This window comes from Phaseolus vulgaris, chromosome 4, assembly GCF_000499845.2.
Source record: "Phaseolus vulgaris cultivar G19833 chromosome 4, P. vulgaris v2.0, whole genome shotgun sequence".
In the NCBI taxonomy this organism is placed as follows: Eukaryota; Viridiplantae; Streptophyta; class Magnoliopsida; order Fabales; family Fabaceae; genus Phaseolus; species Phaseolus vulgaris.
Genome location: NC_023756.2, coordinates 46,021,184 through 46,036,302, shown reverse-complemented (window position 1 = coordinate 46,036,302; position 15,119 = coordinate 46,021,184). Strand labels below are relative to the sequence as shown.

Below are 15,119 nucleotides of genomic sequence, written 5' to 3'. Positions count from 1 at the left end.
TTTAAATTTGGTCTATTTTAGTGATTTTAAGATGAAATTGCATCAAAATAGTTAAAAAGTCAAAAAAAGTATATATATATATTATTTTTCTTTTTTCTAATAATATTATAGCACTTGTGGAGAAATTGCTTAACAATAGTCTTTTAAGTTGAGGATTTATTTAAAAAATTTCGTGTAGGATGCGACAGAAAATTAGGAAAATAATATATAAATTTTAGCAATATATTAAATATGTAATAAATTACGGACATTTTTTTTCAAAACACATGATTTTATCATATTTCTTAGCAAGACATGGTTTGGAAAATAATATGATTTTAAAATATTTAAATATAGAAAACATAAATATAATTTTAAAATTTTTTCAAGGAAAGATCAAATGAAATGAATTGATTAACTTTCACAATGTTGACCATAGAAGCTTCAACTTCTTGACGAGATGATTCTTAATGACATGGTTAAGATTATTAGTGGAATGCTATTTGACTATGTTTTAACCCTATAATTCTTAATGCAATGGCTAAGTTTATTGGTCAAGGAAAAGAAGGCGAATTTGGAAATATAAATAAATGATGAACACATTTATTTGGTCAACCAAGCCATTGCTACTCTTTTTTTTCTCAAATATATATTTTTGACACCAATGTTATATACTCCATAGACCATGTGAATAATAAAACACAAAGAAAAAAAGATTTTCTCATAGTCAACTATCTTTTTTCTATGTTCAAAAAGTTTTTGTCTTTTTTATGTTCATAAAGTAATTAGTTTGGAAAGATTAAGAAATAATATTAGGATGATGACAAAAAAAAATAAAAATAGTGAATATATATATAAGTTTTTTTTTTCTTTATATTATTAATAGTTTTATGTATAACAATTTATAGAGTCAAATCATAATGAATTTTACATATAAATTTTTCTCTGTTTAAAATCTAAGATAAATTAGAAGTGAATTTTGAATTTTTGATGTGGGATGTCCAACACCCAATAGCAGGTGATCTGATAAGATCAACAAATTCTCGTTAAAATAAATTTTACATGATTTTAAGTTTCATTCAACCTTATAAAACCAACCGACTTATAAAATAAGATTTGTACCCACTTATATATTATAAAATATTTTTATCTTTAATCGATATTAAATCTCCAATCATTATTATTACTCTAATAAAAAAGTAGGAAATTCTTGTTTGAACAACTCATTATTGTTTTTTAAACTAATATGAACTTGCTAATTTGACATAAAGTGAAAGAACAATTTCATTGAATTTATCTTTAAGACTTGTCTACTAAGATAAAGATAAGGAGGTGAAATTTATTAATTGCAAATACCACAATATTTGAATTCAGTGAGAAGATAGTTGTTTTGAATATTTAAACTTAGTTTGGTATAATTAATATAGTTGATTACTGATTAGTTAAGATCCCCTTATAAAAAAATAGAAAAATATTCAAAATAAAAATTTTATGTTTAAAATCATATATTTGAAACAGATTGAAATTCTAAATTTTGAAACAAAATATCATAGTTTAAAACACGTTTTAGTATTTTCTTTTTTAAACTTTAATTTATGTTTATAAAACTGAATTGATATTTTGTTTTAAAAAGGAAAATTCATGTTTATTTTTTATAATTTTTTTCAAAAAGTTACGAAGCATTAAAACTGATTTTTAATTTTCGAATGATTAAACAATTATTTTACTAATCATATCTTAAATATTGAAGTGAGAGTTCACCAAATATGGAAAGTATTTATATGGTGCAACAACATATAAAATTCCATTATAAAAGAAAGGACCCTGAAGCAACCCTGCGTTTCCACATTTGCCCTCACAACAACTCCAAATTACTATTCTCGCATCCATTCACGTCATCGCTTCAATTCAACCCGATCTGATTTCTACGCCGCCGTCGATGATCGATCGCCGTTAGCTTCGTCATCCTCGCTTTGCGCAGTGTCGGTGTCGTCGTTGCGTTTATAGGAAGAAAACGACGACGACGACGGTGAAACGCTGCGTTGCGTGAAACGATAAGAGAAACCGATGAGGTCCTCTTCTTCGGACAGGATCAACATCGCTGCCAGTGCTCAGAAACTCGATGTCGATAACCGAATCGCTCTTCGATTCTACTATCGCATCGCCGATAACATCCTCCGACAGGTCCTTTTCTTCGTCTTCCTGCTATTTCAATGTCGCGTCCGGGAATTTGGGACGGAAAACCCTAGGTGTGGATAGATAGAATCTAGTTTAGAACTTGTTTTGTCTTCTGAGAAATATTTAACGTTTTTTTTTTCATAAATATGTGCTTTTATTTCAATTCATAGATTTTATTGTTCGCTGATCAGAGAGAGAGGATAATAGGTTTACTGAAAAGTGCAATTTATGTTACTGAATGTGGTGCAATATTTTGTGGGATAGAGGTGGTGGTTTTTGTATTTGATAAGAAAGAGAAGCATTTTTGTTCGTTTGGGATTTTGTGTAAAATGTCGTTGTAATATTTTAGAAGTTCCTATGAAAGAGATTGAATGCATCAGAGTAATAACTGGAGTTAAAAGGGGGTTTTTAGTCGTCCCCTTACTCGTGAGAGTATCATTTATATGTAAACCATAGAACATGGGTTTATTCTCTTTATTCGTATTGAAGACAATTTGAATCTACTAATTGCACGTAAAGCTGGCAAATTGGCTATATTCTAGAGTGTACCTCTTTTGTATTGACAAGAATTGAACTTAACTAGGACTTGCACAGAAAGCTTTAGATTTTACAAAATATTTCAAATTCTTTTAAGATAGTTCATTGTTTAATCATGAAATGCATTGTTAGATTTGAATGTGTAATGTGGGCATCTTAGGTTTGCTTATCAAATTTCGTTAGAATTTAGAATGTACCACGGGATAGTAAATGCGATAATGCTAGAGTGATATGAAAAATGACGTGCATGAATGTAACTGTCTGGTTTCATCTTTGCCTTTCCCTTGCACTATTGTTGCTGGTGATTAATTTTTTCTCTGTCTCAGCATATTATGTGCTTTTACTGATAGTTGTTTCTGCTAATGTATTTTCTTCCGTCCTGGAATTTACGGTCATGCTTTATTTTTTATTTATTTGTGTTCATGGTGTGTTCTTGACTGTTTAGTTGCACTGCATAAACTGCAAGCTCAAACTATGGTTTTAACTTTGCAGGCTGATATCTTCCGTGCTGAGAAGAATATTATTGACCTTTATGTCATGCTTTTAAGATTTTCTAGGTAAAGCATTTGCATCAATATTTGGTATGTAGTATTTTTTCCGTTAGTTGAACTGTTTTAAAAATCTGGACTTGATTGTATTTGTTACTTTGTCATTGAATTGTGTTGAGGGGTCCTTCATTTTGTTTTGTTTGGTTTTAGTTTGGTGTCTGAGACAATACCACGTCACCGAGATTATAGATCATCTCCACAAAGGCAGAAAGAATCATTGAAAAAGGTTAATTGTTGACACTATTCTCCAAGTGAAATTTGTTTCTATAAAATCCTAATTTTAATCTGACTTTTAATTTCTTGCTATAGAAATTGTTAATTTCTTTGAATGAACTGGAGAAATTGAAACCAGTGGTCCAACAGAAGATCAACGAGCTTAACAACAATCTCCCATACCAACAAAATGGGCATGGAAAATTTAATTCAAATAATTCACTGGATTTTTCTCCCGTCAAAAAGCTAACATCAGCCAGTTATGGCCAAATAAAGGTAAAATTTGTTGCATGAGAATTCACTCAGACGAAGGTTGTCATTCATTAGTAATAATCTTTCCCTAAAATAAAATCTTTTATGTTTTTCTACCCCTTCTGAAAAGAAGTTTAGCATCCATACATTATTGTATATTTGACCAGGCAGCCAGACCTACTATTAATGGGGAGCTTCTTTACCAAGGATCTAGGACCCAACAATTCTCTTATGTCAGGCCTGTGGAAGAGCATGTACGAAGACTGTAAGTATTGGAGTCAAAATTAATATATAATTGACTTCTTAGTGGTGGTGGTAATACTGTGACAGGTATTGCATAGACATGTCAGTTTCTTTTTTCACGGGAATAAAGTAATGTGAAGGGAAGCTTTCCTTTCATCTTTTGGTTGTTTTCTAGTATCATGACAGTTATAACATTTGCTTTTCCAGGCTTATAACCAGCTGCTGGTTGAAATGCAATTTATCTTTGTTACAAACTGAAAAGAGTATTTGGGTTGTATACTATTGCAGATACATTACGAAATTTTAAGATGTTGCTGGATATGATTTCCTGTTTCTGAATTTCATTGGAAAACCTTGAAAAAATTGTTAGTAAAAAACTTTAGAAAGTTAAAAAGAGAATTTACTATATGTAAATAAATTAAATAATAGGGAAATGGAAATACATTTATATCTTCAAGAACTAGCAACCGGATACAGCAAGGTTTGATGATAGTTTTGGTTTAAAAAAGTGCTTTATTATGTTTGATCTAGTAGCACTGCTTGAAATAAAAGTTTTAGTCTATGTTGGCTTTTCAAATTAGTTCAAAGATTACTTGTCCGGGCTCTTTTTTTTGGAAAATAAGAGGTTCCCTACATTTTTGCTGATCTTTTGTAGATCTATAACTCTTCCACCTCCAAAGGAGGAAACTCTCTCTAGACATTCTATCCTTGGTCCCAATGGGTTAAAGGGGCAGTGGAGACCACCTTCCACTGATAAATGGGTATGTGTTTTGGATCTTTATGTTTTAATTCTATTCTATTTGATGATTGTCCTGACTTTTTTGTCTGGATGTGGATGTAGATCAGGTATCCAAACAACATTGATCTGTCGCCTATTGAATTACCAAGGTTATTTCTTATTTTAAGTTTCTCTAGTGCTTTCTTTATTGTTGGCTTTCCAAGTTATTCTAAGAAAAAAGTTATTTGTATGTCAATGGTAGCCTTTTTTGAAATGATGGAACTATATTTGAAATCATCTTTTAAAAGGATTCGTTGGTTCATCAGAGTTCAATATTTTAAAAACCAAGATTGTTGTCCATGATGCTTCTGGAGCTGGTTTATCTATTTATTTTTATATTAACTATGTGATTATGTCCTTCCTACTTTTGGAACATACAGCCTACAACATTCCTTGGAACATGAATCTGTGAGTAAGAAAGATAATAGCATTGCAGAACACTATAAGTCAGATTTAGATTCACTTCTTACCCAAAGTGAGGACTGCCAGCCCCAGCCCCAGCCTCAACTTCAGCATGATCAGGAACCTCCTTCTCTTATTTCTTTTGAAACAACAGAAACCACTCCTAAAGTAGAGGTTGTTATCAGGCAGCCTTCTCCTCCACCTGTACTTGCTGAGGTACAAGATTTGGTCTCTGCAGTGTCACCTTGTGTTCATGAGGCAGGATGTAAGGCAGAGATTTCATCAACAGATAGTTGTGTTCATGCGGAGGCTCCTCTGCAACTGCACATTGTGAGTCAATGGCATTTTCTTATCTATTTTTTGTGTATTAATTTTAGGTTGATGTTTCTGGGGAGGAGGCACAGTTAAGTTCGTGTTGAGTATTTAGTTTTACAATTTCTAAATTATTTATCATTGAATGAAGTTTGACTTCATTTCCTCTTTCTAATAATTGTTTCTATTTCAGTCAACTTCTTTGATGGAGAGTTTTATGAAGCTTGCCAAGTCAAATACAAAAAAAAATTTAGAGACTTGTGGTGTCCTTGCCGGTTTGCTTGTAAGTGCTGCTCATTTTTTTTTTTTTCATTTGTCTTAACCTAAAGCTACATGCAGAGGTAGATCAAGAAGGGTCTTGGAATCCCTGAATTGAATTCTGGATTAAGTGACTCAGAAACAGTATTTAACTGATTGCTCTAATCCTTGCAACTATGTGTGTGTGTATGTATGACTATATAGTGTATGCTTATGTTCTTGTGCAAATACAATAACACTTCCCTTTTTGACTTTTCTATTTATTATGGATCAACCTGACGTATGCATGGTATTTGTATGTACTAGTTAGTAAAATTTTCCAAAGTTTAGTTGAGCTCCAATGGCTTAGTCTCTCTAGCCTTCAATATTTTATGCTCAACTGTTAGGATATTGATTGGAATTTTGTAAAACACCTGATCTGCAGAAAAACAGGAAATTTTATATCACTGCCCTTATAATCCCAAAGCAAGAGTCAACATCAGATTCTGTAAGATTTTCTTTGACCTTAAATATTTTGGGGAATATGTATTACTATTAGTCTGTAAACATTACATTTATCGCTGTTCTTCCTGAGCAGTGTCAGACTACAAATGAAGAGGAAATATTTGAAGTGCAGGATAAACGATCTCTTTTTCCCCTTGGGTGGATCCATGTGAGTTTCTAAACTGTGTTTGGTAGAAACTAGCACAGATTGGGGAAGATTGTTTGTCATTTTGTAAGCGCATTTTCATCTGGTGTATTGAAGAAATACAATGGTTACCCGCATTTCTTATAGTTTTACTTTATTATTCTTCCATTGTTGTAACACTGAACTATATTATTCTGAATTGACAGACACATCCTACACAATCTTGTTTCATGTCGTCAATTGATCTGCACACCCACTACTCCTATCAGGTGAGTTCATCTTTTAATTAATCTCCAAAGACATTATTTGTTTTTGTCTTTGGACGTCTACATGTTGTGTTTAATGAGGAGATGGTTGAAGTGAAAACTGTAGAACTACTAATGATAGGAATATTTTATTCTCTAGTTATGTCTCTAAATTCTTGTACTGTTTTGTATTATTGTAACTGGCCATCCTAGAATCAGTTTTTTTAACTTTATTAACCGATCATATCTAAATTCTTGTTTCTTTAGATTATGCTGCCAGAATCTGTTGCAATAGTCATGGCGCCGAAAGATAGTACAAGGTAAGATCACATCTCAGACGTCTTTTGATGAATTGGATGATAGAAAACGCATCTCAGTAACAGAATTAATGCTTTTGTCAAATTCTAAAATGATCGCAAGTTTGCTATATAGAAACGTGACATTATAAATTTAGGAATCCCAAAGACATAATAGAATCTGGAACGGAGGCAAAAGCATTTTTTTTAATAATGTAACATGGAGAAATATTAAGCAGATCTCGAATTCCATGATTGTTCCTACAAATAGTTAATAATCCATGTTTCAAAAAAGAGTAAAATATTTGTCAAGAAAAGAATACTTGAAAAGAATATAGTTGCTTCCCTCTTGTTTGGCATATTCCTACATCAGCGTATTGACCACCCCTTTGCCCCCATAAAACTGGAGATAAATTATCATATTTACGCAAGGTATCGAATTTCGGGCATTGTGTCATCATTATTTGAATTTTTTGGTCTCTGAATATTAATGTGTTAGCTGTCATTGAGATGTTTTTCCTACATGTTTTATAATTACTTTTTCCAATTTGAATGCACAGAAACCATGGCATTTTTCGGTTGACCAGCCCTGGTGGAATGTCTGTGATTAAACAATGTGATCAGCGTGGCTTTCATCCACACAATCCGCCTCCAGAAGGTGGTCCTATTTACCAGACATGTACAGATGTATACATGAACCCAGATTTAAATTTTGATGTCATTGATCTTCGATAAGAGAGTTATTTATGCCATCATTGTTTATATATAGACCAAGCTTTTTCCTCTTATACATATAGGTTTTACTTTTACCATTAATTCAGCTGTGGCCATAAGGAATGTCCCAGTCGTGTTTGTAAAAAGAAATCTTGCTCGTTGACTGTTTAATTTTAAGTTCGTATTGCTGTGCTGCATGCACGCATGCACATTTGTATTGCTATCAAACTTGTGAAGATCCTATCACTGGTTACTGCTCACTATGCTGTTAGAATGCATATACTGATTTGAAATGTTATTTATCGCATCTTGAATTCTTCATGACTTCCTTCACTTATGAAATGTCCTCTCATGCTGATCAAAAAAAAAAAAATAAAAAAAAATGAAATGTCCTCTCATAATCATTACAAAGTAACCTAAGAATGATGCATCTTCTGCTTCTAATTGTGTTGGCTTCCGTTTGATGCAATCCAAAACATATGACTCTGATAATGATATTCGCCCACTCCCCCCTCACTTGTCAACTTCACCAGTTTAATGATCTCAAATAAAATTTCAAGTTTAAATCTTGAAAAGCTTTATTTTCTTTTGCATGTCCTACAGTAACAAGAATAGTTTATTATTATTTGTTACTAATTGTCTTGTTCTTCGTTATTTATATCTAGTTCTTATGCTTTATTCTCAGCTGTAGTCTTTAGATTTTCTAGTCCAGCATTACTCTGAACATACATAAATTCTAGGACGTTTTTGAAAATACCAAGAACTTCTTTGAGATTCAATACTATTTTTCACTTTGTTTAATTATTTAGTGTTTCACAAGACTAAAAAGTTTACAAAAGAAATAAATTTTACCTTTCTACTTTTTTTGCTACATTAATTCACACAATAAGCATGAGTACATTGATAATTTTAGTTGCCGAAATGACAAAGAAACCTAAAAGGTGGACACATGTTCAAACATGGAAGAATGCTAACAATTTTGTGGTTCCACCAAGTGCTAAAGAACTTTTCTACCTAAGTAGAATGCTAACATTTGTGAAAGGGCAGATATCTTATACAGATATTAGAACCGTGGAGAACACAATATATCCCATTAGAGCAACTTGCTTGGTTTTAGGATTCTTAGTAGATGACCAAAATACATATAAGCTATTAAGGAAGCCTAGGATTGGGGTTTTGCCCACTGCATAACAAAACTTTCTAATTATGTTTTTGTCTAATACTACTAATAAACTAGATGAACTATGAAACAATACTTCAGAGTGGTTTTCAAATGGAATCTTATATAATTAAAGGAACATAGTCAGAAGACCAAGTACAATACATTCATATTATATAATATTCAATTTGCATACCTACAAAAAATAAACTAATTTCTTTTTATGTAGAATTCCATCTAAATATTGATCTCTTGAAGAATTTACTACTGTTGAAAGATAGGAAAGTTACTACAGATTAACAAAAAGAACTTAAAATTACTACTCATCTATGCCTTATCCCAATGGATTCATTACAGGTCACTTGGAAGATAGGTTCATACATGCATAGCTAAATTATAACATGATTGATCAACATCTTTATTCCAATCAAATTTCAATTCAATGACAAGTAAAGTCTTGTATTAAGAACATACACGTTTTATTTTTATTTCTAAATGCATGTATATTAAATAATGTAGTTTGATACCATTTAATATTTACAATTTACAGATGAACAAAAAATAATTTTAATTTTAATTCTAGAATTTATATACATAGTCTTTTTTGAAACCTTACTTGTTTTCTCTATTTAAATACATGTTTCAAATGCATATTCATATCCAACATCCAATGTAGTTGTTCTTCATTATGCATATATTTTGACTTTATTTTCATATTTCAATTTATACATTATTATTCTTGCTTTTATTAGATTTTCAATCGTATATTTACATATTTTTATGAAATATATTAATACAAATTGTATTATAGTTCAAAACAACTCAATCAAACATCATAGATACCATTTTGACGTGAAAAAAATGAACTATAAATAATATATAATTCATAACATTGTTCGTAACAAGTGTTTATAGTAGAATTATTTACCATGTTTGCAATTCGATTCTCAACTACTACCAAAGTCTTTTAATTTAGAAATTGAAACTCAACATCAAAAATCAGAAAAACATCTTTAGAAGTTTAGATCTATCCCGATTTCAACGATAATCTCTATTTAGACAATAAATGAAACAAAATTTCATTCAACAACTAGACATCAAATATGCATATTAACTTTATTTAATAATCTCAAAACTTTTCCAACATATTATTACTACCTTAGTTTCAACTTTTTCGGATAACATGTTACAAATTTGTTTGCATGCAAGAGAATGCTTTGGACAAAGCCTCTAACCACCAACAACCATAGTACATTTCAATTATAACATTAATGTTCTCAGATCTAGATTTTTTCTTCCTACGTCCAATTGCCCCTACACCTCCATAACCATATCTAATAATATTAAATGTAACAAACAAAATGTTAAATATCCAACATATAATATGATACTTTAAATAAAACACAACTAATCATAACAACCTTATTTGTAACGTCTACACCATAAAATATATGCATAGTTACTATCTATGAAGCTCTCGGACACTCATATTAAATGACGAGTCGGTGTCGGATACTTATATCGGACACCGACACTCGTATGACATTTGTAGGACACGTATCCGTGAAGTGTCCTATTCAAAAAGTATTTGTTGGATTTCTGACCATTATAGTACGATTCTAACACAATTTTAAAAAGAAAAAATACATTAATTTTCTAAAAACTCGAACTTATTGTATAAATTTTTATTATGATTATAAAAATAAAAAATAAATCATTTTCAACCAGTCATGAAAAAATATCTTTTTGCTCCAAAACATAATGTGGAACATACTTGTGCACATAAATCTTTATTGTCAATTTATATAATTCATAATTATATAATATATAGATTCGTGTCCTCGTGTCCTACATTTTAGAGATTATACGTATATCCGTGTTCATGTCTGTGTCGTATCAGTACCCGTGTCAATGTCTGTACTATATAGGTTACTACTCTTATTAATTTTTTTATCAAATAACTAAAAAACGTAATACTGCTGCTTAACCCACATATTGAACCTGGTCCAATAAACCATTACACAATAATAAACATAGTTTTACTTATACAATCAATTTCTACTTATCTCAAAGAATAATTCATTTTCAAAAAAAATCTTTTCAATTTATAATTATATTAGATTCGATAATTTTAAATTATATTTCATATTTAAGACCATAACTTTAATTTTTTGTATTTTTGTGTAGACAATGTCATTTTTGTACTTGTTTATTTCTTTCACATTACGAAATATATGATGGATTTAGTATTAATATTGATTTTACGTGACAAACGTCAACTACTAATACTACGAATTATACAATCCATAAATATATTTAATATGCTATTTATATTTTTTAAACCATTACAATTGCACTAAAAACATCTAACTGTTAATTTTAAGTTGAATTGCAGGTTTGGTGATAATAATTTACCTAATAACAAATATATGATTTACCATTTTGATTTCATAACAACTTTAATATAATGTATTTTTATAAGAGAAAATTTCAATATTATTCATATAATATATGTTTCTTCACATGCATATATTTCATAAAATATCCCAATTTTATTCCAAATTTTTTAAGCCAAACATAATAAACTATTAAAATATATTAATAACTTTAAATTAAATTTGTAATCTAAAATAAATAAAAAAAAAAAAAAAAAACCTAGGACTAGATATGAAACAAAATTTGTAGCATATAGTACTATTATTTTCCTATCAAATTTGGAGTTTCATCTTATTAATTTACATAAAAAGAGAAATATTAATCCAACATGGGAGAAGAAAATTATAGTAACAACGGAAAAAAGAAGAAATCAAAGAGTATAAAGATTTTGGTGAAATTAGTAAACCAATGTAATATTAATATATCTTATTATATATACACAAAATTGAATCTATAAAATAATTTAATGACATTGTATATTTTTAATATTAGAAGACACTCTTTAAAAAAATCTTGTACCATCAAACTTTTACACTCTTTAAAAAAGGTTTGGTGCCGATTAATGTAATTTTTATTGTTAAATATTTAAAAAACTCAGAAAAACCATTATATAAAATTTAAAAGATTTAAATCTATACTTGTTTTATTTTTAATTTGGAACTTCACAGTAAAAATGTAACCACTTATTTTAATTTATAACTGACGAGAAAACAACTTACACTTTAGGTTTTACATATATTTTATTTTATTTTGAAATTACAAAATGTCCTATTTTAGTCATTTTTATTTTCTTGGGCTAGCATTTTCTAAATACTAAAGATTCATCACATAAAAAAAGTGTCGGCAAATTTGAAAAACTCATTTTTTTTTGTATAATTTGTTTATCTATAAAACTAAATTTTAATATTTTTAATAATTAAAGGATCCAAACTCATCTCTAAATTTATTTTACCCACTTTTTGTGAATGAATATGAAAAAAATAATTTTTTTTATCAAATTACAGTAATTTTATATATTAATTACTAAGATATGTAAAATTTTAAAAAATTATTAAAATAAATAAAAACTTCATCTTAATACGATTGTATTATAATTAGATTTAAATGAATATAACACGATTTTCTATAAAAATTAATTAATTACATTAAATTGTGTCATATTAATACAATTTCAATTCAAATACACTCCCAATAAAATTACACTACATCTTAATGTTTTGAGTGAATCCTGGTTAATTTCGGTGTTTGTTGATGGCGGGGAGGATTTGTTTGATTAAGTCAGTTCTCTCTTCAATTCCACTATTCTTTATGTCATTATTCAAAGTGCTATAAGTGGTGGCTGACAAGTTAGTTCGGATCCAAAGGAATTTCCTTTGGGGGTGGGGTTCTGACGGAAGGAAGATCGCTTGGGCCTCTTGGAAAAAGGTGTGCGAGCCTCGGGACTTCGGGGGTCTTGAAATCATTGATTTAAGGACTTTTAACTTGGCTCTGTTAGGTAAGTGGATTTGGAGGTGGGGTACGGTTAAGGGAGGTCTGTGGAAAGAGATTCTCGATTCTAAATACGGTGGTTGGAGAAGTTTGAGAGCGAAAGTTAAACCTAGTAGGGGCTCCCTTTGGTGGAAAGATTTGAAGGAGGTGTGGGCTTCAGAGGATTGGTACAAAAGTTTTGAAGATGGGGTTGAGTGGAAAGTTGGTGATAAAAAGGAAATTTCATTCTAGGAGGACAGCTGGTTGAGTTGCGGTGCTTTGGAGGGAGTTTTTTTGAGATTATTCTCTCTTAGCTCGGCCAAAGCTGCTAAGGTGGTCGAGCTCGGAAATTGGTCTAAAGGTGTTTGGATTTGGCAGTTGAGCTGGCGTAGATCCTTCTTCGATTGGGAGAAGGTGTTGGAGGAGCAGTTGGGTCAGTTGCTACAAGGGGTGAAGTTGGGTTTGGGGGAGGTGGATAGTTGGGTCTGGAAGGTTGGGGGGTTTCAAAGTTTTACAGTTAACTCAGCTTATGTTCGGGTAAGGAGGGATCGAGGTGGGGAGTCCTCTCCGGTATACAGTAGGTTGTGGAGGTGTAAAGTCTTGCCTTATGCTTTATTCATGGCTTGGAGGGTGTTGGAGAATATGATTGCGTCCAGGGTTAATTTGGTAAGGCGTGGGGTGGTGGTTGAAAATTTTGTGTGTTGTTTGTGCAGGAAGGTTGAAGAGTCAAGTCATTTGTTCTCCGTTTGCGACTTCGCTTGAAGGGTCTGGTGTCTTTGCTTTGAGTGGCTTGGAGTGTCATTCGTAATTCATTTGGATCCTCTGCAAAACTTTCTCCAGTTCAGGTTGAGCTAGACTTCCGATTTGGTTAATGATGTTTGAGAGGCAATTTGGGTTGGAATTGTGAGTGAAATCTGGAAAAATAGGAACTCGGTCATCTTTAATGGAGGAGTGACAGATGTGTTAGAAGTTTTTGCTTCGGTGCAAGTAAATGTTTGGTCTTGGATATTTGCAAAGTCCCGCTTAGCTTATTTTTCCTATCCTAGTTGGGTTTTGGATCATTGGGCTTGTATGCGGCTGACACTTTAAAGTTAGTTAGCGTTTGGTTTGGTTTGACTGTTTCTTAGTCCATTTGTTATGAGTGTCTACCTAGGAGAATAATTTTATGTATTCCTGTAAAAAGATTGAACCATCCCTCAAGTGATTCCTATTTATTTATTTTTTATTGTTGATAAAAAAAATGGTTAGTTTCGATTTGGAGATTTTCAATTTTCCATCACTAAAGATTATCATGGAAATGACGAAACAGTGTCCTCAATACTTGTTTTTTTTTTCTCCCAATGAAAAGCTCTTTTCTTCACACATGACAAGGCATCTTAACGTGCACCACCATCAACACAACCACCACGACCTACATAAACGAATTATTATCTATTTGCCATAGCCAAAATACATTTTCTTCTGTGTGTGATTTTGGATTGAACAAAGCAATATGATGAGAATATGAGGCAAGTCTCTAAAGTGCATTGCATTTTTAGTTCATATTTTACTTTTGGTTACATCTTTTCTTGCACCAAACAACTTTTTGTGGTGATGCCACTTCTTGATCCAGAAATGGTTTTGGGGGTCCTTCAAATAGTGGTTGGGGTAGGGTCCCATGTTGTGGCTAGAATTCAGCATCCCAAATAAGGGTTGAAGGACTATTTTGTCATCAAGGTTATGAGCTTATTCATTTTTCCAATTTGGGAGATTGTTCACATGCCAAGTTCACAAAAATGGGATATTTGTCTTGCTGAAATCAAGAAAATAGTTATTATGTGGTGGAGAGACTTTGGCTCCATCCTCATATCTCATCCCCCACAACCCATGCCATGTACACTACATGCCCATCAAGGCCTCAAAAACCTATATTTTTTTTCAATTTACAAATTTATCAACAAAAAAAAAGTTAAACTCACACAATGTATAATACAACTCAATAACTTAGACAAAATGCTATTTTGATCACTAGTGTACGTAAAAAAATTAGGGTTAAATATGTTTTTTTTATTTCTGTTATTCGAATTTAACTTGTTGAATATTTATAATAAGAAAATTATGTATTTTTTTATAACAAATAAATTTTTAATATAATATTATAATATATAGTATTCGTGTTATCGATAAGTCTGTTATCGATTATCAATAAGTCAGTATAAAATATTTTAACATTCAGTTAACTCTTCATCTTCAACTTAAATGATCCATCTGGTGTGCTATTTATATTGAAATTATATTTGTCACGTAAAAAGAAAATTACAATAACCTATTCTTATACTTTACTTATTACAAATAGTTAAAAATTCTAAAGTTTAGACTATGGATAAAAATTAATTTTACGTGAAATTGAGAAACAAAAATTATATTTAACTTAATTTTTTATAAAAGAACCTTCCAAAATTAATTCTTTTATTTATAGATAGCATTTTATTTGA

General features: G+C 30.8%; 1 protein-coding gene across 2 annotated transcripts; it reads left to right on the top strand.

Moving 5' to 3' along the window:
* The first annotated feature begins 1,770 nt into the window (after positions 1-1,770).
* On the top strand, positions 1,771-7,890 carry LOC137838006 (AMSH-like ubiquitin thioesterase 1). Of its 2 annotated transcripts, none has more exons than XM_068647203.1 (14): positions 1,771-2,163; positions 3,187-3,251; positions 3,393-3,468; positions 3,552-3,731; positions 3,875-3,972; positions 4,606-4,711; positions 4,792-4,838; positions 5,109-5,460; positions 5,636-5,725; positions 6,125-6,187; positions 6,278-6,352; positions 6,535-6,597; positions 6,841-6,893; positions 7,430-7,890. In XM_068647203.1, exons 1-14 carry the CDS (start codon positions 2,047-2,049, stop codon positions 7,602-7,604), a joined length of 1,560 nt encoding a protein of 519 aa, XP_068503304.1. In that variant the 5' UTR covers positions 1,771-2,046; the 3' UTR covers positions 7,605-7,890. The 2 variants fall into 2 exon arrangements, with proteins under 2 accessions (XP_068503304.1, XP_068503305.1); XM_068647204.1 differs by having other exon boundaries at positions 1,786-2,228.
* Positions 7,891-15,119: the final 7,229 nt, after the last annotated feature.